At 38.6% G+C, this 25555-nt stretch overlaps 1 protein-coding gene across 8 annotated transcripts in view; it reads left to right on the forward strand.

Moving 5' to 3' along the window:
* kazna (kazrin, periplakin interacting protein a) overlaps window positions 1-25555 on the forward strand; it is a 228083-nt gene that overhangs the window by 6412 nt on the left and 196116 nt on the right. For all 8 annotated transcript variants that reach the window (XR_004847692.2, XR_004847691.2, XM_023274358.3 and 5 more), the window contains exon 2: window positions 22417-22574. Coding sequence is in view for 6 of the 8 variants with exons in the window: in XM_023274358.3 (XP_023130126.2) it covers window positions 22417-22574 (158 nt within the window). In the remaining 2 variants the exon portion in view is untranslated. The remainder of the gene's footprint in view (window positions 1-22416; window positions 22575-25555) is intronic.

Genomic DNA, 25555 nt, shown 5'->3' on the forward strand with positions numbered 1-25555 from the left:
AAAAAAGAAACCCTGAGAGGTGTTTTTGTAATGGGTAACTTAATGGAAAATGATTTCTCAGACACAGATACAGTTTGTTATTTTCCATATAAGATTTGATATATTGCCAAAAAAGAAATATCTGTAGGTGGTTGTTATTAAATTTGGGCGGTTATTTAGTTGAGATTTTAGTGATATCCAGTCATTTTTTATAAGTGATTGTTTCCATCATAAATAATTATAATAATTATTATAGAAACGTATGCAAGATATATCTCATGGACTTCAAAAATCCCTCATTAATATATTTACCCTGCAGTACTTTGGGATACTAAAATAATTCTGAAGTTTCCACATTCTGCAGTTTTTGCTAAGTTGGAATAATTGAAAATGTGTTTTTTAATTTGTAGCTGTCTGAGATATTCTGCATTGCATGTTGTAGAATTTAAGGAACGAACCATATTGTCCTGTGGGGAACAGTTTGGTGCTTATTGTGCTGATTTGTACTTTACACTATTACCAGCAGGCACGTTTGTACTCGGGTAGCTTATTTTTTATGCAGCTGAATTACATAAAGGTGTAGCTGTTCCTTGGGAATATTTAATACCTACTAATTCCTTTTAATACATTCTGTACTGCATATATTTAATCTCCGTTAAAACTGTGTTAACATCATTTCTGGAGCTCCGTCTACAAAGAGCTTAAATAGCATCTCAGAAGGTTTAACTTCCTCCATGCACACAAACATCCAGCCAGTCAGTGAAAATATGGTGTTTTCTCACTGGCTCCTCTGCAGTATTTTGGCTTATTGCAGTATAGCTCACATAATATTATTACTGTGACTGTAATAACCTCTGCAGCTATTTGGATCTATAGTTCAGAAAAAAGCCCATATTAGCAGTGATTTTATGAAGCCGAACATCAGTGGACTAAGAAAAAAAAAAAAAAAAGAGTTTGTTTATCTTTTAACTTTTATCAGATATAGATAGATAGATAGATAGCTACTTAAGCCCGAAGGAAATCATCATCAACAAGCAGCTGATGTAGTGTTCATTTGTTGTCATGGTTACAGTGACACTGTGCTGCTATCTTGCAGTGATACAAAAATCTTTAACAAATGTCCAGAACTTGCTCAAAAAATCCTCTTTTACTGTTCAAAAGGAATCAAACATCTAGGATGGCTTAGAAGGGTTCCAAAAATGACTACAAACAATAAAAACATGTCTAAAATGACTCAAATTTGACCTCATAAATAAGTATGTTCTCTAAATGCTGTCAAAAATTTGTCAAAAATGACAAAAATATGTGCAAAATGGCTAGAAATTACTCAAATTTGTCGAGAACTTGCTCAAAAAATCCTCAACTGTTCAAAACATGCCGAAAATCAGTTCATTGTCTAGGATGTCTGAGAAGGGTTAAAAAAATGCTAAAATTTCCTTTAAAAAGTATGAATTATTTACAGTTCTATAAACATTTGTGGTCTGCAGCGGTGGATTTGTCGTAGGAACGCAACCATGTGATCGTCAGCAGGCAACCGATGTAGTGTTCACTTGTTGTCATGGTTACAGTGACGCCCTGCCGCTCTCTGGCAATGATACGGAGATCGTTAACAAATCCGTGGATCCAGACTATAAGCCGCATCACTGCCAAAATCTAATGACGTGGTCCTTGTGTCATTTCTGACCTTCCCTGAAAATTTCATCCAAATCCATGTGTCCTTTTTTGAGGACTGTAGTGCACAGACAGACAGAAGGACTAATGTCTGCTCATCTTCACATAACTCCGCTGCATTCTTTGGCGGAGTACTTATCCGGTAAAAGCCAGACCCACATGTCCTCTATGCATGGCTAGCTTGGGTGAGTCTTTTACCTCTCAGGAGAATAATTACGTAACATGCCCTGATGTTCTTTTTGTCTAGACTTGTAATCGACAGGTCAGTCACAGATGAATGCAGGTCATCCGTGTGCACCAGTGGGCCGAGTTATCTTCACACGAGTTCAGAACCACAGTTTTGGTATCTAAATCCCAGCATGGAATCAGAGTCACATGGCAAATATGAAGCTGGTTTCATCCAACGATCCATGCAGAAGACCTGCGTGAACTTTTTTTAATATGTAGATTAAGGGTGCTTGCGACTCTGCAAATCTTTCCTCCGCAGCAGCACAACGGTGTGTATCACATTGTTCTGGGAGTTGTTCTTACAGCCGACATCCACCTTCACGAGTTTATTATTCAAAAGACCTCACGGAGGGAAAACGCTGTCAATGCAGTCATTTCAGTTGGAGCGGTGGACCATGGCACACCTGGCACACTCTGAAAAATTTACAATGCCGGTTCCTGAGCCTGGAATTGGACATCTCCAGCTTCCATTAACCTTCAGATGAATGAGCTGGCTGCCACAGGAACCTGACTGAGCTCCATCTTTGCATCTTCTCCTATACCTCTCCTCACTTCTGTGCCCCGCTGAAGCACTTTTCTAATATAAGCTTTACGTGTTGACACAGCCTGTCACACATAGGAGACGCTCCGAATGCAGATTTAAAAACCGTTGTGCCGTTTTTCCTTCGTCGCTCTTCTCAGGACTCAGGAGTCAGCATTTACGACACACTTGGGACCAGTAAGACAGGAGAGGGGGGAAAAAAAATACTGTCGCCCACTGATTTTATCTATTGGACAATGACGGCCGTAAAAGAGTCTGATACTGTGGAGATGTGATGCAGAAAGTGTGGAAACTGCTGTGCTATATAAAGCCATAACATACCTGCAAGGACATTACAGGAGATGATGTCTGTGCTCTGGGGCTTCACACAGATGTCACGACTCATGCGTTCTGAAACATTTGATTTTCTCTGCTTCCTGCTCCACTCAGAACTGTTAAGTCTACATTCGTTTTTTTATTTGCTGCAGTTAGAGCTATTTAAAACTGGGATGTTGCACTTTATGATTAATATGTAGTTGTTTTAAGGTAAATAGAGCCAGTGTGTGAAAGCTAGGTGTCATACATAACCTATGAAACAACTGTAGAAAAGCTATTTTTCTGCTCTTTAAAACAATGATATGAAAAGTTCCTATAATAAGGATGTGGGCAGGTCACTAAAAGCACAAAGTGAGTATTATTTTTAAGTGTTGGCCCTCTTAAATGATGAGTCCTTATTGTGAACAGTTTTTACTGGAATTTGCTTTTATGTAAATGGAATGTGTTTTAGGTAGAAGTCTCTTATATTCCATTGTGCTGAAGTGGTGCCACAAATCCCACAGATGGTTACCCAAACTTTAAATGAAACCAGAGCTGTCAGTGTTGTTTTTCTTCTTTTTGAATTTATTTCTCCTCTGTGGCAAAGTCAGCAACATTACCAAAAATCTTTGAGAATTTAATGAAAGTTGTTGTAGACGATGTGCAGAATTGTAAAAAAAAAAAAAAAAAAAAGACATGATTTTTGTTTTTCTTTTCCAAATGATGAACTGAAAAAGGAACTTAAGGGCAAAAACACAAAAATAGACCATGTTTGATTATTTATTTATTTATCTATTTATTAATTTTCCAAATTTTTGATTCTCCACCAGAAAAAGTTTTCCTGTTTTTGATTTTGAAACACAGTTTTTTTTTCCCGTTTCTGAATTGTAAATTAATTACTTAAGCACTCAGAGAGTGCAGTACTTCTCCAAGGCTGCTCATTCCTTCATATGGCACTGTCAGAAATGCAGCATTTAAAAAAAAAATAAATTCAGCATTTGTTTTTTATTTATGGTTCATCAGAAATCAAGCACAGAATGTGTCCATTTAATATTGATGTACCCACAAAGAAAATGACCTTGCGCTGAGCACAGGTGTGTGTTCTGCATGTGTACGTTATGTACAGATACTGAATCACGTGACCTAAATATGTAGCGGGTGGCGGGAATTGATGGAACTCAGAAACTCCCCCACAATTTAATCAGTTGTTCCTTGTATAATGTCAGTTGGGTAAGTCCTGATAAGTCCAAAGCAGCGGATTTGTAGTAGGATCACAATCATGTGATCATCAGCAGGCAGCTGATGTAGTGTTCACTTGTTGTCATAGTTACAGTGACGCTGTGCCGCTATCTGGCAATGATACAGAAATCTTTAACAAGTCTCCACATTTGTCCAAAATTATTAGAAATTTGTCCAGAACTTGCTGAAAAAATGTCTTTTTCTCCTTTACATTCCTAATGGTGGGCTAACCAAATGCAAGTTAGAGGAATCAAGTTATTCAAATGACAGCATGTTCACAGTTAAAAATAAAGAAAACAGTATAAACAGAATGCAGGAAGTGGAGAAACATTTTACTCCAACTATAAAGGTGGGAGGATGGTGAGAAGATAATTTGTTCATAACCCAATGGGATGAAACCCAATTTTGATTCTACCTAGAATCTAAATTCTGCTCGTCTCCAGCTAACGGTTAGTTAGCTTTATGAGGCCTCTAATTACCAAGATGCTATGTGTGGTTTAAAGCAAGAACCGATGGCAGCAGCCTGGTATTACAGGACGTTACAACAGATCTGCCCAGTGGCCTGGAATTTAGTGGAGTGATCTAATTATGTTCGAGTGCAGAGGGAAGCAAAGAACAAAGGCCTGCTGTAAGGTAAAGCAGTGCTCTCCGCTGTTAGACTCGTGTTTGTGAACAGTTTGTGGAGCCTCAGTCGTCAACATTTTGCCAATAAATTGAGCAAATGAGCGCCAGTTTGTATCAGTCCTGATGGAGATGTCAGGCCTGTAAATTCAAATCACAGATGGATGCGTGTGTGATTCGCTGGTGTACACGAAGCCTTTGATGTTCCCTTCTGCAGCTGATTTCATGTTACTGATTCAATCTTGCATTCATGCGTACCGCGGCTGATAATGAACTGTTGCCTGTTTAGAATATGCAGCCCTGTGGTTTTGGACTGTGTTGTGCTGCTTTTGGTGTCAAACAGATTTCATTAATTCATTGAAATTTTAGGTCTTACAGAGCTTCTAGTGGTGTAATATAGGTTTTACGGGATCAATGAACAGAAGTATGCGTCCTTTTAGTTACTGACTTACAAGTGAATTACAGATTAGACGATGATCCTGTTGTCTGGAGAAGTAGTTATCTTGTCCAGTAAAAGGATAGACTCTGTGACAGGCAGCGACTCCTCTTGCATATTTAGTTTGGCCAAAAATGAGCCAGTAGTATTTGCAAATGGTCACTGAACTGCTGCTTGACTCCATGGAGAAAGGATCCTAATGAAATGATTTTGACATCAGCACTGTAGATGACTATATATTTATTTATTTTGAGTGAACTGTTCCTTATTTCTCAGTCCATTCACACATGAAAGTTGGACGAATATTCTCTCACCTTGCATGTCTGTGGTCCAGTTCTACTAAACTGTGTCCTTGAACAACTGATTAGTTGTAAAGCTTATGTTATTTGTCAAAGGGAGTTCGCAAATTTTACTGATCCTACATAGTAAATTAAAAGAGTACATGAAGATGAATATATAAGTGAAGTGTTCATGGTGTTTCAGTAAGGGATAGCTCATTTTTAACAAATATTTGGAATATTTTTATGTTTTTTTATTACATTTTTACAAACCAACTTGCTCAGTTCCTGGTAAAAGATTACAGATTATTGAGTCTACTGTTTTTGCTATCCAAACCCACGAGTACTCGCCAATCAGAGGTACAATAGAGCAACTAATGCATTTGCCATCCTTGGGGAAAAAATAATTTGCAATACATTATTGAATGATATGCATCAGAGGGGATTTAGTAGTGGGTAAACACAATGTTTGGAGAGCATTTGGATTGTTGGGTTCTCTGTTTAAAACTTGTAAGGTCTTCTCCTTACTATGAGATGACATAGAATATATTGCCAAAAGTATTGTGACACCCCTCCAAATAATTGATTTCAGGTGTTCCACTCACTTCCATGGCCATAGGTTTACAAAATCAAGAATCTAGACATGCACATACATTCAAGCGTGGTACCGTGATAGGTTGCCACCTGTTTAGTCCCTTCGTGAAATGTTCTCAATACTAAATATTCCAAGGTCAAATCACCAACTTTCTGCAGAGTCAGTAGCTACAGACCACCAACCTTCATGTGGTTGTCAGATTAGCTCAAGAACAGTACTCAGAGAGCTTCATAGAATGGGTTTCCATGGTTGAGCAGCTGCATCCAAGCCTGACATCAGCAAGGGCAATGCAAAGCGTCTGATGCAGTGACATAAAGCAGCTGCCACTGGACTCTAGAGCAGTGGAGATGTTCTCTGCATTGAAGAATCATGTTTCTCTGTTTGGCAATCGAATGGATGAGTCTGGGTTTGGTGGTTACCAGGAGAACGGTATTTGCCCAACTGCATTGTGCCAAGTGTTATGCTACGTGTCCCCTAGATGTGTTTTTCCCACATGTAAACGCACTGCATCTGAAAATCACCCGATTGTTGGGTGTGTACTTGAACCAAGTAGCTGGTGTTCTTGCCGATCTTCTTCTCCAACTGTCCTGCCTGCCCCTGATTGGACAAACGCATCGACTCGGGAGCTGTCAGCTCCTGGATTTCAAGCCAGTTTGGTTGCAAACTTTCTCTTTTATTATGAAAACAATTCAGCGAAAAGTGTTTCCGAAAGCATTTGAGGCTAGAAATAAGCTGTGCAGTAGCTGAATCTGTCCTCGTGTTAGTTCACCGACAGGTAGTCTAGACGTCTGACAAAAGTTTAGAGCTGCATCGGACCTCCACACGCTGCATCAAATTTTCATAAAATAGAAGTCAAGACGCACCGGATCACAGCTCGAAAGGCGCTGCAACCAGACCAACATGCAACGCGGTGCATTTCACATAGACAATGAATGGGATGTAGGAAATTGGCAGATCTAGTGGACACGTACCTTTTAAGTTTGGTATTGTGGAGATTATGATGTGTGGTTGTTTTTCAGGGGTTAGGCTTGGCCCTCATAGTTCTAGTGAAACTGTTAATGCTCCAGCATACCAAGACATCTTGGACAATTTCATGCTCCCAGATTTGTAGGAACAGTTTGAAGATGGCCCCTTAATGTTCCAATATGGCTGTCCACCAGTGCACAAAGAAAGGTCAATAAAGACGTGGATGAATGAGTTCGGTGTGGAAGAACTTGACTGGCCTGAACCTCAACCCCATAGAACACCTTTGGGATGAATTAGAGGAGACTGAGAGCCAGGCCTTCTGGTCCAACATCAGTGTGTGACCTCACAAATGTGCTTCTGGAAGAATGGTCAAAAATTCCCATAAACACACTCCTAAACCTTGAGGACAGACTTCCCAGAAGAGTTGAAGCTGTTCTAGCTGCAAACGGTGGACTGACGTCATATTGAACCCTGTAGATTAAGAATGGGATGTCATTGAAATTCATGTGTGTGTAAAGGCAGACGTCCCAATACTTTTGGCAATATAGTGTATGTTATGAATTGGTGCTATATAAATATAACTGAACTGAATGTTGACTGAAAACTAAGTAGGTAAACGCTGCATACCTGCATTCCGTAAACTGTCACCGGTCCCTGTTGTGTGCAGTCCTCTGTGTTCTTAGTTTCTGGAAACCTCGTCTCTTTAGCCCAGCATAAGTGGTGAAGGGGTCAAGTGAGAAGCCCAAGATGGTGTTCCTCTGCATCTGGATATATTGTTTTAATAACTTCTAGGTGTATAAAAGCAGGTTCCTCACACGTTTGCATTGCTGGAGGAGCAGAATTAAAAAGAATTATTGTATTTAGTAATAAGATTATGGTCCCAGAAGGCTACCTGTCAAATTATCTAAGAGGAGCTAATAAAAAAAAATGCATATTTACTAAAAGATAATGGATGACTTTATGTTTTTGTTACCTATGATTACAGCTGAGGCATCCTTTTGTCTGTTTTATTGGCTTTTATGAGTAAATTTGCGTCGTTTCCTGCAGGACACAATGGTTCCATTTTGCTGCTGCCAATAGATTCAACAGTCCAGACGAAGCTCACTGCAGCGTGTAGTGACTAGATTTTTTTTTTTGACATCAGTATATAACTGGTGTACGAACCTACTATAGTCGGCTCTCGGGGTTTCTGTGATTATCCTATCAGCCGGTGGCGTTGCACAGCAGTCGGCCACAAGCTGGCAGGGCTGGACATCAGCCAGCGACCGAAGAGCTGCTTCCTTTAACTGCTACCTCTCTTCTTCCGGCACGACTGTGACACACACAGCATGGTTTACAAAATACCACCCATTCCACCTGTTTGGTTGAGTCTTTAAAACAACAAAAGAAGCACTGACATTTAGATTTATTCGTCTCAAATGTCTTCTTGCTGTGCATATTATTCGTGTTCTTGTTCCAGCAGAGAACGTACAGGTGTAATTAATAACACAGACTGCAGACATGAATCGTATTAGATGTACCTGATTAAGGATTTCTGTTCTTGATTCCCTTCCTTGGTGGCAGATTTAATGTAATTAGGGGCGAAGAATCTGCTCTGAGTGAGTAAAGATCACATTCCTGCTGCATATTTTCACATTCACAGCCGTAGTTTTTTCCATAATGTGTGGGTGCACCGCAGAGTTTCCTGTCAGATTTTCCATCTTGCAATAGAATTATATGATTCAGAATGTCAGGTTAACCCTGAGTGATCATAGCAGGAGAAGCTCTATTTTAAGAACAAACAGTTTCTCATGCGGCTCCCTTTGCAAGTCAACTGTAATCCTCACTAAACAGCGGAAGTTAATTGTGTTTGCAGCTGTGATTGCTTCACAGCATGTCCCGTATTCTTTGCTACCGAGATGACATGTGTTTCTTTCCCCGTGTCGTTCTTTATTTATTTATTTTCCCGTTGGCTGCATTTATCTTCTGCGGCAGGTGGATGATGCGACAGCAGCGCCGTGATTCTTCTGCCAATCACGTCAATCCTAGTCTGTAATCCTTCACTCTCCTGCCTCTAAATCCTCACTTCAGGCGACTGTGCTCTCCCATCTAGACAATCCATCTCCGCCAAGCTTTCCTCTGTGATACGAGAGATCATTGATGAGTGATAAAAGCTTAGACTTTAATCCCAAACACATACAGGATTACAGAACAAATGTTGTGTAGTGTCTGGCTGTGACTTCAGGTGGGAAGTTTGGCACTTTAACTTGGGGTAATAATCATCCCAGAAACTATCCAGTGGCTCTGAATAGACTTTGAATACATTTTAATATTATTAAATCAGCAGAATCTCTGTCACTTCTTCTCTTTCTTAGCAGCATTACAGCCCTTTACTTCTCAGGGGTCGATATATAATTGTAGGATTTCCTGTAACATAGTTGACATTTTTGCTGTTTTCAGGCCTAAAATCAGCATGGCCGCCTATAACCAAACACCACATGGCATTTTTACACAAAGATTCTTCTAAATATTATATATACAATTGAGCAAAACTGAAATTGAAAGTTATTTCTATAGATATTGTAGTAAATCTGTTGACTACTTTATATTAAATAACTCAGAAAGCCTTGGAGTCTGGTCAGTCTTTTCTTCAGGAGGAAATGACATCATGTGGAGCAGGTCATGTGATCTGGAATTAACACACTTCCTGGAGAGGTGTTTTTGTAATGGGGAACTTAGTTGAAAGTGATTTCTGGGACACTAATACAATTTATTTTGTGTTATGAAACAACCTAAATGACCACAAAAAAAACACAAAATGACTCAGTGAGACACAAAATTATCATTGAAAGAGACAAAACGACCACAAACAGACTAATAATGACCAAAAATGAACACAGAGAGACACAAACTGACATAGAAACACAAAATGACCAAAATATGCTCAAAAAGACACAAAATTACCACAGAAAAACACTAAATGCCTTGGTGAGACACATAATTATCATATAAAGACACAAAATGACAAGAGACACAAAATAACAAAAAATTGCAAAATGACCACAAAAAAACCTAAAATTATCACAGACAGGCTGAAAAAGACCACAAAAATGCACAAAATTACCACAAAAAGACCTAAAATGCATACACGACAGTCTGAAACAAAATGAGCGCAAAGACACACAAAAAGCACACAGCATGACCACAAAAACACAAAATGACAAAAAAAGACACAAAATGACTCAGACAGATAATTATCATATAAAGACACAAAATGACGAGAGACACAAGAAATAACTACAAAAAAATGCAAAATTATCACAAAAAAAGCTAAAATTATCACAAACGGACTGAAAATGGACACAAAATGGCCACAAAAATGCACAAAATGACCACAAAAAGACCTAAAATGCAAACAAAACAGTCTAAAAATGACCAAAAAAGAAACAAAATGAGCACAAAGACACAACCAACCACAAAAAGACACATCATGGCCACAAGTGATTTCTCAGGGGACAGATACAATTTGTTATTTTCCATATAAAATTTGATATATTGCCAAAAAAGGATTATCTGTCATAATTATTTCAACTTAATAAAAAGAACACAATCAAAACTATTTGTGAATCATCTCATTTTATCATTGTTTAGCTAATTAGAAGGTGGTTCTTATTAAATTGGGACGTTTATTTAGTTGACATTTTAGGATATCCAGAAGTCCCTCATTTATATATTGACCCTCAAATACTTTACATGCATAAAATGTTTGCACTAATTTCATGTCATAGAGGATTCTAGAAGGTTTCCAACGCCACAGTGCACTTTGTTTTGTGCGACTCAAACCCTACACTTTATGTTATCAACACTGAAAGCTCAGAGCTCTGTCTTTGACACTCAGAAATTATGTTCAAGCATTTAATTCCCAGCGTTAGATGAAGAGGGAAATCACGCTGCAACCCTTGGCTTATATCGGCGTGTTGGGAAATGAATGATGAAACCCCTGATGGAGGCTGCTAGCTGAACTGCCTTCGCCTCCTGCTGCGCCACACATTCAATAAGCAAAACACACAAATGCTTTTGTAGAGCAGAAAGTCTCTGCTGCCTTTTTCTCCCACACTTAATTCAGATGACATTGACTAAAGAGGAAGGAGATAGAATCCAGTCGTGTAGATGCCAGCACTTGAAATGCATCGCTTTTATGGTGCATTCAGAACCAGTAAAGTGCAAAAATAATGCCTCAGTGAGTGTACAAAGAGACTAATGAAAGAATGCCTGCTTAATAGACTGGCTTTTTCTTCACTGTGTTTTGCCGCATTGCTGTTGTCTGACTGATTAATGAGAAAAGCATGATGGATTCATAATTTATGCTCTCATTAAATTAAAGCTGAATACTCGATCAAGGCGATTTTTTAAACATTTTTTATAAGTTGCAGGTTCTCAGGCGAGGAGATAATAAAAATGATATACTGTATCATCTCACCAAGGTTAGAGGAGAGTGTTTCATTCTCCGGATGTGTTGAGGCTTAACATCTCACCTTCCACTGTAATTATCAGAGGCCCTGCTGCCTGAGGCAGTAATATCACTCTGGCTGAGGTGTTAGGACGGTGCAGCACAGCGCAGCAGGACGTAAAACCCCACAGAGACACCTGAACTCACCCCAAACACTGGACTGAACACCGACATCAGCCGCCGGTGACTCAGCTGCCAGTTCTGTGGCAAATTCCACAAGAAATCGAACTTGGAAAATGAATTATTTACAACTTTCAAGAAAAAAATCTAATTTTTAGGATAAAAATAAAATGTCACTGTGCCCCAAATTTTATATAAACAACAAAACAAGACATTTTCATCCCTATTATTCAGTCACACGGAGACTTTTGAGATTTTTGTTTTTGAATGCTACAATGAAGATAAATGTATTTTCAATGGTGGAGCTCACAGCTTTGAAAAAATTACTTTTTTAAAATAACATGTCTCACTCTGAGTAGGTAGGTAGGTAGATAGATAAACACACCGGTGTGCATAGTTTCATTTCTTGTTTAGTGTTTTCTACTAAATAATTAATCCCCACTGGAGACAAACTATTATACAGAAACATGAGAAACGCCCTTAGTTTGTATCACATATATTGATAATTGGTCATGACTGTCCACCAATAAATGTCAGGGTATGGTTGAAAAATTTTGGAGTGCAATTTTTCTGATATTGCAGTTGCAATCTGATTTGCACATTCACATTTTTGGCCAGTGTTCAGTGTAGTAGATATAAAATGTGATCAAGCATCAGCATCAAAAGCCCGACTGTCACACAAAGAGGATGGAATAAATTTGTAGAAGCATTCATAGGACAGTTTAAATCCTGGCTTAGACGTGCTGCAAAATGTAAGAGGTGTGGCTGTTAAATAATAAGACTGGGCTTCTGTCAGTCAAACCACAATGTGGAAACATTAGAAACTGTCAGAAAACAAACCTGGTAAAATTTATCTTTAAAAGGAATACTGTAGCATTCAAAACCTTTAAATATCTGTTAAAAAATGATAGATCTTAGCTGATTTACAATCAGAAAAAAACAGTAAAATATTCCAGTCACACATTGTAAAAGAAAAAATGGCAATTTGTAAAAATACTAATTTAATTTGTTTTTTGTATTTTTATGGTTAAGATGTGAATAAATTTATTTTCTCTTTTGATTTCGGTAGTTACTGTCAGTAGTTTAGCTAAACAGGATGAATAATAATAGATCTGTAAAATAATGTAAAAATTGTTATTTTTACAGTGCACATTGATGAAAGGGTGAGAATAAAGAATGCCTGAAAGTTTCAGTTGGCTCAAATTGAATGAAATTGAATTAAAGCACAAGTTTCATAATTTGATAACTATATCTAACATATTGTAAATTGCAGCCTTTGCACTTTGCTAATTGATTTATTTCAAATTGTGTTTTTGGTTTGAAATCAATTCATTGTTGAGCCCTAAAGGGAGCTGCAACAAACGCGTACATAACTGCAACAAACATAAATGTCATCATTTAATACAAAAACACAACAGCACAACAACAGCCTGTACAGAGTAGCAACAAGATATAAAACTATACATAAGATGAAATAAGTAGAACTCATGAGGACCTTAAGGCAGAATGTTAAAGTCCATGGGAGCAGAGGTGAGCAGCTCTTAACAGACTTTTTAAGTTGGTAGTAAAAGTGCTGATAGGAGTTCAGCCCCCTCTTCACCGTCAGACAGGCTGTTCCACTGATTTGTGGCTGTTTCAGAGAAAGCTGATTGTAGTATGGGAGGCATGGTTCGGTTCAGTCTCATACACAGGATATTACTGAGGATCTAATAGAAAACACAGAGTGAGTGTACAGAAAATCAGGCCGAGCCTATTAAAGTTTCATAAACAAAGCACAGATTTGAAAATAATCTCGAATCCGCTCGGTAAATTGTGTTCCTCCAGTACCTCACGGTGATGAAGGTGTATTGGCTTTCTGTCTACGGTTTTTATAGTTGGTTTGTATAAGGACTCAGGAGGCTCTGTGATTGTTTCACCAGCCTGCTCTCAGCATGTAATGTAGTACAGTATGGCAACAGATCACAGTATGCATGAAGCTCCTGTGATCTTTTTCCTCTGCTGTTGTTAGTTTGGCAGCTGCTGTTTGCATGTATCTTTTCATAACTGATTAATCTAGAGATTAGCATCCCAGAATGTATGCTTTTGCAGTCCTTGTTTTTGGCCAATCAACAGTCGACAAGTTTTCCATATTCAGTTTGCTGTCAAAGGAGACTCACAGTGAAGAATCCAGTTTAAGACAAACAAGAAAAGCACTCAGAACTCAGAGTGAAGTACTCCTCCAAGGCTGCTCAGTCATTGTATCATTTCCGACGGATGAAATCTTAAAAAAATTTGTAGATGTACCCACAAACAAAATGAGCTTGTGCTGAGAACAGGCGTGTGTTCTGTATGTGTACGTTATGTACGGATACCGAATCACGTGACCTAAATATGTAGTGGACGGCGGGAATTGATGGGACTCAGAAACACACCAGTGGTGGATTTGTAATAGACTCACAATCATGTGATCATCAGCAGGCAGCTGATGTAGTGTTCACTGGTTGTCATGGTTACAGTGACTATAATGATACAAAAATCTTTAACAAATCTCCACAGTTGTCCAAAATTAGTAGAAATTTGTCCAGAACTTGCTGAAAAAAATCCTTTTTTACTGTTCCCAATCTGTCCAAAAGAAGTCAAACATCTAGGATGGCTTAGAAGGGTTCCAAAAATGATCAAAAATGATGAAAACATGTCTAAAATGACTCAAATTTTAAGTCATAAAATAAGTATGTTCTCTAAATGTTGTCAAAAATGACCCAAAATATGTACAAAATGACTAGAAATGACTAAAATTTGTCCAACACCCTCCTTTCCTGTTTACAATCTGTCCAAAAGCAGTCAAACATCTAGGATGGCTTAGCAGGGTTCCAAAAATGAGTAAAAACAATAAAAACATACATGTCTAAATAACTGAAATGTGACCTCATAAAATAAGTATGTTCTCTAAATGTTGTCAAAATTTGTCAAAAATGACACAAAATATGTGCAAAATGACTAGAAATTACTCAAATTTGTGCAGAACTTGCTAAAAAAACATCTTCCATAACTGTTCAAAACGAATTAATCGTCTAGGATGGCTGAGAAGGGTTAAAAAAAAAAAAAGACTAAAAATGGGTCCAAAATGACTTTAAAATGTCTTCAAACTATTAAAGTTCTCTTTAAAAAGTAGGAATTATTCACAGTTAGTTTTATAAACATTTTATAAACATTTTTTCTTATATTCTTATTGTATTGGAGTTTAAATGTACTGCAAACCTGAGCATGTAAAACCACATCTGCAATGTTGCCACTAAAAGAGAACTAAGAAAATCTGCTTTTTAATGCCGATAAAGGCTGTCTTTGGTCATTATTAGAGCACCTAAAGCGCTAGTTCCTCCTCATCTCATCTTTGCAACCACTGCAAGAAAACAGCACCGAGTTTATTGAACATTTCCTTGAGTTATTAGTGCTTTAAAATGATTTAAATCTAATTTAATTAGAGCATTTCCCTAAATTAAAGTTCCCAGATGGAACACAACATTCACGGTTAAGACTTAACCCTGACGGAAGAATGTCATTCCACATATAATCCCCCGTGTTTATGCTTTAGCAGAAGCTTCCAGCCTCCGCAGCCAAAACCAGCAGGACGATAGTGAGAGCAGTGGTGTTATTCACGCCGCCACCTCCTCACATCAGAGTGCCAAGCTCAGCATCATTCCACTGACTGACACCTTCGCTGCTGCATGAACTCCCATGAATATTTAAATATTCCGACATCAAGAACAGAGGAGGATTTTGTATCAGGAGCTGGGGTTGTTTGCAGTTTTAATTAAAAATAAAATATTGCATGCATATATGTATGTAAGGAGCATATTTTAGCATTTAGTTTTCCATTAACCGCTGACACAGAGTTCAGAGAGAGTGCATTATCCTGTTAAGAAAACGTTTGAAATAACTTCACAGTGAGAGCTTTTTTTTTTTTTTGTCTTTAAAATTCGCACAGTGTTCTAAAAGGCCGTCCTGCTGATGCGACGTGTCCGTACAGCGCTCAGAAGTTCAACTATGAGCTTTGAGTCGGAGGTCTTTCTCCTGGGATTCACATTTTAATCAGAACAGTCGAGGAGATTCAACAAACTCACAACTCAACAAACAACCCCTGTTGTTTTGTTGTTGTTTTTTTTTTTACACCAGACACAAGCAGAGATTCTTCTGCCTCTAGATGCTTGTCCTAGATCCAAACTTTGACAGTATTTATAAAAAGTTTTCATCGTTCAGAGATAGCAAACTCTCAGACCACCCAGCATCAACAAAAAGAATTTTCCCATAAAACCCAGAGAGTTGACATAGCGTCTCATCTAGATTTGGCTCTGGGTTTATGTGTATTGAATCCTTCCTGTTTCTGCAGAGCTTAATGTTGGCTGTGACCAAAACCAGAAAGCACAAAGCGACAGACACGAGGCTTTGAGTCTGTTTATGAGCTGACATTGTTAAAAAGAGGGAATTATTAGAAGATGAAGTTAGTACACAAACAGCATGCATCCAGTAATGCTGCAGCTGCCGTTTCTTTGTGTCCAGATATCAGATTTTGCTTTTATTATGCTGAAACAGTGTCGAACCTCAAGCTGCTCTCTAATCCATTCAAGAATTGAGGATGTTGTTACAACCGGAGTGCAAAAACACAAGAATGAGGACAGAGAGGAGAAGAACGCCTCAGTCATGAAAAGCTCAGCAGAAACAGAAGGGGATGCAGTTATCTGCTGGAGGGAGGACATGGGCAGATACAGTGAGCCGCTGCCAGATTCTTCTATCATGGGCAAACACACAAATACACCCACAGACACAAACAATTTTTAAGTGCACGGCTCTCCACCTCCAGGAAACCACATCCCATCTCTGCTTCTCTCCCTTTATTCCGCCCATTACAGCAGTAACAGATACGATTAGTGGAGTTTAATGAGCTCTGCAGAGATGAGAGTTTCTGCTCGCTGCTCTCTGCTTCACAGCCACAGAACCCCCGGGGTTCGGCAGCAAACAGCCAATCATATGTGCTCCAAACCCCTGTCTCTTTAATCATTGCCATGTAAATCTTGTGTGGGTTCTGCTGGTGGGACGGCGTTGTGTGCTCGATGTGTCAATGCTTTTAGCTTGTACTTTATTCATAAATGTTCTAATCTGTCCTGTGTCCATGTCTGGCAGAAAATAAGTGATTATGATGATGAATACGATCAGAATAAAGCAGATTACCACAAAACAAGCTGTATCCAACACACCAAAGAAGTTAAATTTACAATTAGAGAAAACAGAGATCAGAAGTGAATCCTCACAAACACAGGAGTTACCCAGTATTTACTTCATATTAAAGTTGTCCTGTGTCCATATTTGGCTGCAAATATTATTGATTGTGATGATTAATGTGATCAGGAGTAAACAGACTAGTCCAAAACAAAACAGTCAAGAACCCAAAGATGTTAAATTTACAAATAAAACACAGAGAAAATAATTTAATCCTCACAAACCAGGAAATATTCAGTAGTTGCTTGATATTAAAGCTGTCTTGTGTCCATGATTGGCTGCAAATATTATTGATTATGATGATGAATGTGATCAGAAGTAAGCAGATTAGTCCAAAACAGTCTCAAGCCAACAGTCCAAAATCCCCCAAAATTTAAATTTACATTTAAAAAACACACATGCAGTAAGCGAATCCTCACAAACCAGGAAATATTCAGTATTTACCCTCTTATTAAGGCTGTCTTGTGTCCATGTTAGCTGTAAGTGTTATTGATTAGGTTGATTAATGTGATCAGAATTAAACAGATCAGTCCAAAACAAAACGGTTAGGAATCCAAAGGTATTAAATTTACAATTATAAAACGCAGATATAGGAAGTGAATTCTCACAAACCAGGAAATATGCAGTAGTTGCTTTATGTTACGGCTGTTTTGTGTCCATGTTTGGCTGCAGATATTGACTGTGATGACTAATGTGATCAGAATTAAGCAGATTAGCTCAAAATAAAACAGTCTCCATCCAGCAGTCCAAAATCCCAAAAATTTAAATTTACATTTAAAAAACACAGATAAGTAGTGAATCCTCACAAATGATCAAATACTCAGTAGTTGCTTGATATTAAGGCTGTCCTGTGTCCATGTTTGGCTTCAAATATTATCACTTGTGATGCTTAATGTGATCAGAATTAAACAGATTAGTCCAAAACAAAACAGTCAAGAATCTAAAGTTGTTAAATTTACAATTATAAAACACAGAGCTAAGAAGTGGATCCTCACATAGCAGCAAATGTTCAGTATTTACTTCCTGTTAAGGCTGCACGTCTCAGTTATTTTCAAAGTTAATCTGCCAAATAATATTTTCTCTACTAATTGTTTTGTCTTATTTAAATAGCCTGAAATGTCTGGATTGTCTCCTGGGGATTGACGGTCTGTTCATGATGTGACAACCAAAAGCCAAAACGAGTCAGTGATCCACGAGTTCACTCTGTTCTTCTGAATGTGGCTGTGCTTTTGCTATAATATTTAGTACGTTTCCTTCAAATTAGATTCACGTATCAACCTAGGAAGCCAATTTTCAGTGTGTCTGGCGTCGTAAAGGTGTTTGTGAATGTCCGTTCCTATCAGGGTCACATATCTTCACTCAGACTTTAACTTGACATCAATTGTCGCGCTCCTTTTCCTGTTTTATCAGCTCAAGCCTGGGAATGTTTCTCACCCCAGTGATTTGTCTGATTTGCATTCATTTCACAGTGTGATTAAATTATGGGAGTGCTGTAAACAACGTTCGGCAGTTTCGGCGTAGTGATGAGGAGGCTGGAGTTGTGGGGTTTTGCTGCTGCCATCGGGGGGCAGTGTTGTATCGCACTGCTGCAAGTCCACTTCAAAAACGTTATTTCATTCAATCAGGTGAAATCTGTGCTGTAAAATATTCTGATTAATATAAACCTCTTCATCTGAGCAGCTGTAACTCCCCCAATATCATGACTTTTCAGTTGCAGATTTAGATCATGACCTCATTTCTTTATTTTTCCCTGTCAAATGTGTCACTCAAATAGAATTCTATCTGTCAAAATATGCACATTGATTTACTTCATTCAGTAAAAGCACTCATACATATTTACTTCTTCATTAATGAGCCGATCGAACGGCTTCCCAGAGCCTAAAATAACTCTTATTATGATGTTAATGATGCTGTTTAATGATGTCACACGTACTTCAATGTAGGATTTCATTAATTTTTATCTTTGCACCTCTTGCAGCCCATCTGTTCCATTCGCCAGATGTTTAAGAGGTGTGTTATTTTAAGTTGTGCTTAATTGTGCACACAATCAACCACAAGGTTCCAGCTGAGTACTGAAGGAATTAGTTTCATCAAGGTGAGCACAGAATGAGTATTCCCTGCGTGGGTGCAGAGCCGTCCTCCGTTAAATGGCTATTGAATCTCTTAATTCAGCCTCCCATGAAAAGTAGGCAACAGGCCTATAAGGACATTTTTCATTCAGTTCTTGTGAGTGCGTGCGTCTATGGCAATAAACAGTGAGCGAGTTCTTTGACAACATGCATCAGTGTTTATTTGTTCCCTATAAAAGGCCACCCATGCTAGATTCAGACCATATCAGCAGCAGTAAAACCTGCAGCATGAAGAGAATGGAAGTAACAGTTCCTTCTTCAAGCTGTAACTCAAAATGTTGCGAGGAGATTTAACACTTCAAGGCCGTCCTCCTCCTTTCACCTTGCAAATAGGAGAAGTTCTGCCAGAAATCCTGCTCAGTGGAATACATTAGAATAAGAAATGTATGACAATATAATTCACAATTTGAAATATGTCATGATTTCTAACAGAGAGGAGACAGAAATGTTTCCACTCTTTGCAAATGTGTGATATATACACTATTGCATGCAGTAGACTCTTGAGGTGCAGCTTTAAGTTGAGTTTTTTGATATTTCACACTGAAATCAGGAACTTGGATGAGTTTGACTTTGTACTGTGTGTGGTTCGCTCGCATTGCAACAGCAGCAAGTGTAAGTCTGGCATCAGAAGTACCCCAAAAATGGATTTTGGCTCATTGCTCTCCGTATTTCTCAATATTTCTCCAAGATTTCATGTGTGCTGTGAACAATCCCCATGAAATAAGCCCCTTTTATCTCGACTTTAGCCCGACTACTGCACCTTATCCTATTAGGTTTGCTGCATACATTCTTTCAAACATTTTTCGTTGGTAGTGATCTTATTTCCTCGAGCACCCACAGTTCTCCCTCCTGAAAAAAGATAAAGGCCTGATGGGATGCCACTGTGGCCTCTCCCCCTCATTTGTTGTGCTGTACCTGCACTATAGGAGGACATGTAAAGCGCTTTGAAATTTCTCTGTGCTGGCAAGACCCAGTTACACGGTAAAAAAAAAAAAAAAACAAACATAAAGAATAGGAGACAACAGAAAGTGGGAAAGAGACAGAAAAAGAGCAGAGACTGAGCTGGAATGACAATTTTATATTCTTCGCATCTATTGTAACCTAACAACTGCAATTTCATCTTTATTTTTCCTTCTCACTTGCATACCTCTGCCGCACTTTCATCACTTTTCATATTTGCTGAAGGCGAGCTGCAGGTGGAATCTATTTCAGTTTTCAGATGAAGATGCAGAATGACAATCCCTGCAGTTAGGTACATTTTGCATCCTCATCCTTAGCAGCTGTCTCTCTTAAACACCCTGTCACTGTGATATGTTGGTTTATTTAGCAGAATATCACAGAGTATGTAATTAAAAATGACTGACCTTACACTATAAAGATGTTTTATGTGGCCATACCAGTAATAGCTTGTAAAACTGGTCTGCTATTCTGTACTATAATGTTTTCTTATTGAAGAATCAATGCCGGCCATCCAAGCAGCAGCTTCTATATCTATAATGTGATTAAATATATAGTCAATAAATGTAGCTGTCTGGTTTATGGTATAGAGTGTACAACGAGAGAGTTGTCCTTGATGAAGTGTGTGTGTGTGTGTGTGTGTGCGTGCGTGAGAATCGATTCTTGTTGATAACACCTTTTAGGAGCAACATTGGTTGTGCACTTCATTAAACTGGTTAATAGTTTGTCAGTGAAACGATGCCTCCAAAGCTTTTTCTGTACTTTGTTGCTTTTAATGATTGCAGTATTGATGACCAGGCAATCACTGTTTGATGCTAATAGTTCAGGCTAAAGTTTCCTGCATGTTTTGGACCAACAACAGTGCAACCAAACATCTGGCAATGTTGATTTTAGGCCTGAAAAAAGCAAAAATATTAACTATGATACAAAAAGTCCTGCAATTATATACTGACCCGTAAAAGGGATTATCACAGAAAGTAGTGTTAAACTGGTCTTATGTGTTTTCTCTACATAAACTAGTAAAATCAGAGCCACATAATATCCTCACACTGCCCCTTTGGTGTGACATTTCCCCATATATCTGGAAGCTGTGTTCTTAGGATGCAAGCTGGAGTCAGAAACTCTTGCATGTCCATTTTTTTCCCAGTAGAGGGCACTAAGAGTAAGCAGCTGAAACCACATCCTCCAGATCTGCACTGGGACCACCAACCAGCTTCATATAAATATAATGAGTGTTTATTTAGTGTCCACTTCAGTACCAAAAAATCTGCAGAAATTAGCCAGAGGAGCAGATGTGGCCTTTTGCCTCTAAAGCAGCCACAGTTAAATATAAGCTGAAAAGGGTAAAGAACAGACCCTCGCTCAGCAGCACCCACATTTATGTGTTCAGACAGTGTTTGGAGAGCTGAACTGGCCGAAGTGTCTGCGAACTCGTGCGACAACCAGCCCTACTCATGTATTCATTATTCTGACGTCGGCTCGGCTCTCACCTCGAGGGGACACAGTCTTCCTCTTCAACTCCCTCCTTCCCTTCTTATCTCTGCCGCCTTCAGTGCCGACTTGTCAAATTTCCTACTCAAAGCTTGTTTGCTTGAAAATGTCAGCCACGGTGAAAGATTTTTTTTTTGTGTGTGTGTGTGGTTATGTAACACATTAATCTATGCTCTCTCTCTTCCTTTTTTTGCGTGGGCTTTTGTGTCTGAAAGAGGCTTTATATTTGCATCCTGAAAAGACTCAATCCAGATGCTTGGCCTAAAATCATCCTACTCATATGGATTTAGTAGGTTGGATTTCTTTATTTGGCAGAAATGTGCCAGCACAGGATTCCAGGCTAAACACAAGAGATTTATTGGCTCAGAGTTTGCGTAAGTTGACCTCTGGCCACGAGGTCAATCCTTGATCACTTGCATCTCTGTCTCCCTTTGTAACGGAAAAAGCCGCAAGTTTTAGGCTTTTGAAAAGTTTAAATGCTGCTAAAGATGGATAATGAGGCATTAGGGGTTAGCGTAGCAGCCCATGAAAAATACAAAAGATACTTATGCTAAAAAGGGCACAAAAATATGGAAATTTCCTCCAGTCTTTCATTTATCCGACGTTTCCACCGTGTGGGTGGCCTCGGAAATATTTGCGGCGACCTTTCAAAGGCCGAGGGGTCGGCTGATGGTAAATGGGAAGAGCGTTGAGGAAGCCTGTGTGTGTTTGTGTGTGCGGGACGGAGGAAATACAGTAGGGGTGGCTAGTTTTTTAATGTGGGAGAGGAAACCTGGAAGGAGAAGTTTGCCAGGGACACACAAGGGCAAGAACAGGGAAACAAAAACAGGATGGCTCCCATACCGACGTGGAACATTGCGGGCCTGAGAGGGCGTTGACGGAGGAAGTCAGTGACAGTAGGAAGCTGTGGTCTCCTGTTGTGTTATCTCTGCTGTTCCTGCTCAGTAGGAGGCTGGCAATCCAAAGAAACAAGAAATATGTGTGTGCTCTGGTATGTGAAGGATGTAACGATCCACTCAAGCCTCCCTTCGCTCCTTAAGTTCACCACACTAATGACACGAAAGACAGAAATGATTTGCACGAGAATCAGCCTGTTTATGACTGTTTTTATTTCCGTGTCTCCCTCTAGCTGTGCAGTCTCTGAACAGCCTGAACGACCAGATTGCCAACTTCATGGTGACTGGACCCAAGCCCCTGGAGCAGGAGGAGCCTCCGTTTCCTCCTCCCGAGAAAGAGACAATGCAGAAGTCCATGACCCTGATGAGGCACCTTCTCGTGGATGCTCAGGTACAAAACGGCAGATTTAGGAATTCACATGACGGCAGATGGGGCTAGAAATAGAGGGACTCATTAGTGACAGAGTTGTATGTGGATTCAGCAGGTCTGGTCTGGCTTCATGTGGGCTCCACAGAGTGGGTGGTTTAACAAAACAGAGTGAAGTTTTCACTGAAATCATTTCATTTCAATGAGAACATTGCAAACGGTGGACTTTGATGTACAAATCTGCCCTGTTGGCCAACTGTAGTCAATAGAAAGTTAGATTCCAGGCCAGCTCTGCAGCACTTCCTGGATAAAATCAATGTTACCACATTTTAACACCATATATTTTGATATTTTCACTAAATATTGCTCTGTCACTTTGATGGCATGATCATGACATGAGGCATTGATCCTTTAAACTCTAAAAGCTTAAACATACAGATGACCAAAGGATTTTACTGCATGATAAGTATTATGAGTAATTTAAACATAGGGTTCATTTTCATTGGAAACTGAATACTTTAGTTTTTTTGGAATCCTAGTTTCCCAGAATTTGAGTGTGTAACCTGCAGCTACCATTTTTGGACGTTTTTGGCTGAATGAATAATTGTTGAATATACAGTATGTTTAAAAAAAAAACTGAACAAAAAAAGAAAGCAAAACATAAACAATTGAGGGAAACCTGGTTTGAAAACCATCCTTTGTGCATATGCTGTGAGATTATCTACACTGTAAAAAACAACAAACACTAAAAAAAAAATTGTGAACCAATTCTATCTAATTTTAGAAATAATTTACATTTACAGTATTAAGCTTGAATTTACCAATTTCACCATTTAAATAAAAAAAACTATTTTTTAAAATTCTGACTAATTAACGGATGTATTGAAAAGAATTTTTTTTTTACATAAAATGTATTTTTTATGTAAAAAAAAATCTGAATTTAAAAGTTACAGATTTTTAATGTTATTTTATATTAGTCAAAGTATATTTTCAGCAGTATTTTTGTGTCTTTTCAAAGACATTGAAGAATATTTAATTTTCTAATCTAAATTTAGAAACATGTTTACATTTACAGTATTTAGCTTGAAGTTACCAGTTTCACCATTTTTAAAAAAGGGCAGAATTTGTAAAATTCTGACAAATTTAAGGATGTATTGAAAAGCAAAATTTTTGACATAAAATAATTTTTTATGTGAAAAAAATCTGTTAAAAGTTACAGATTTTTAATGTTATTTGATATGTTATATGTTCTTATATTTTATCAATATTTTTGTGTCTTTTCAAAAATTTGGGAAAAAATCAGTAAAATGCAAAAGGAAAAATCTAATTTGATGTATTTATTTACTTATTTTTATTACAGAATAGTACTAACATTAGACAAGAAGTGTTTAATCCACCTTATATCTCGGTAGATGCCATGATCTTACAGAGCAAAGGTCAAGGAGATGCTCAGGTTTGAGAGAAAAGGCTCGTTTGCGCTGATAGCTGGCAGTCTTGTAGTGCAGGAGAACTCTTCATGCTTCATTTTTCTCCAGTGTAAATTGTTTGTGAAGACACAGAACGCTGATTCTGAGCTTCTCCGGCAAAAGGGCCACAGACGAAATGAAAATATTGACTGTGTGTAATAGGGGTGAAACAACAAGGTTACATTTCCTGCATCTGAGTCAATTGCCACTCAAATACCCTCCGTGCAACGACAGATCCACTGAACAGAGCAGAGCGAGAAAATATCCTCACTGTTAAATTATTTCTTCTTGCTGCCTCACCTCTATCTCCGTTTTGACTGAATCTTCCTCCAAGTCGTCTTTTGAGACCCGAGTGCCCTCAAAAATGAATTTTCTTTGGCATCAATCATCCGAGCAAGTAGCTGTAAGACTTCTTGATGTTTGTTGTGGCACCGTTTTGTTAATAAATGAATCATTTCTGCTGCATTAAAGGGAGACGATGGAGGAATGACATCATTGTCACCCTCTCTCTCAAATGTATTCTCTCTCCTGCAGTTCTCTCCTCTTGTTATGGCAGATAATTTCACATAACCTTTGTTGGGGGAGAGGAGGAAGAGGAGGAGATGAGAGGCTGGATTCCTAAGAGCTCCAATTAGAGGGAGGGAGGGAGGATGTGGCCGTCTGAAGTGGCACCGTGTGATTGAGCTGTTCTGCCATTTAATATGCATGTGCTTGTTGTGCTAATTTGCAGCAGCGTCGTTTGAGGTCCCTCGCACCAAATCCAAATTAATTTGGCTGAAAAATCGCACCGCGTGAGCCACAACCTGACAGATGTCGTCAAATAAAAAACGGTCAAGAGTTCTGCTCGACAGCAAGATTACTTTAAGTTCAAGTGGCCGCTTCTGCGTTTGGCCATTTTTATGAGTCATCCTTGTAAGAAAAAGCTAAACACCTTTTCCACATAGTGTACCTATTTTGCATTTCTCTCTTTGATTCCTCCCTGTGTCTGTTTCTCTCTGAGGCTAAAAAGCGTGTTTAATGTTCAAAGCCGGAGGAAAATCTAGCGGCACGCGGAGACAGGAGGCATGTGGAGGCTGAGTGACTGCTGACTGACATTGGACGCTCTTTTCCTTTTTTTTTCACTTTATCACTCATTCGCTCATTCTGCCTCTGCTTCTAGAAGACAGATAGCCATCTTTCTTTCATAGAGGACTCTGTCTTGTTAATTTACTCCCTGTCAGGTACTTCTTATTCTGTCAGCACTCCTTTGAACATTGTCCTTTTCATTTTAGTCGTCCTGCCAGTAATATGTCATGAAGCAGGCTTCTATCAGCTGGAACTGATGTCCATTTTTGTTACCTCACTTCAAGAAGCTCCATGCAGTATTTAGTTGCAGAGGATGAATTAAGTTCCTATATTCCTAATCAATCAGGTCAAGCCTTTTATTAAGATAAAATGATGAGGAAAAAAAAGACAAGTTCATGTATAAAATATAAGATGATTAAGTATAGAAGTAGTTTGAACAAGTGTATCACACATGGATGATTTTGATAGTTTGAT

Source organism: Amphiprion ocellaris, chromosome 8 (assembly GCF_022539595.1).
Source record: "Amphiprion ocellaris isolate individual 3 ecotype Okinawa chromosome 8, ASM2253959v1, whole genome shotgun sequence".
Taxonomy (NCBI): Eukaryota; Metazoa; Chordata; class Actinopteri; family Pomacentridae; genus Amphiprion; species Amphiprion ocellaris.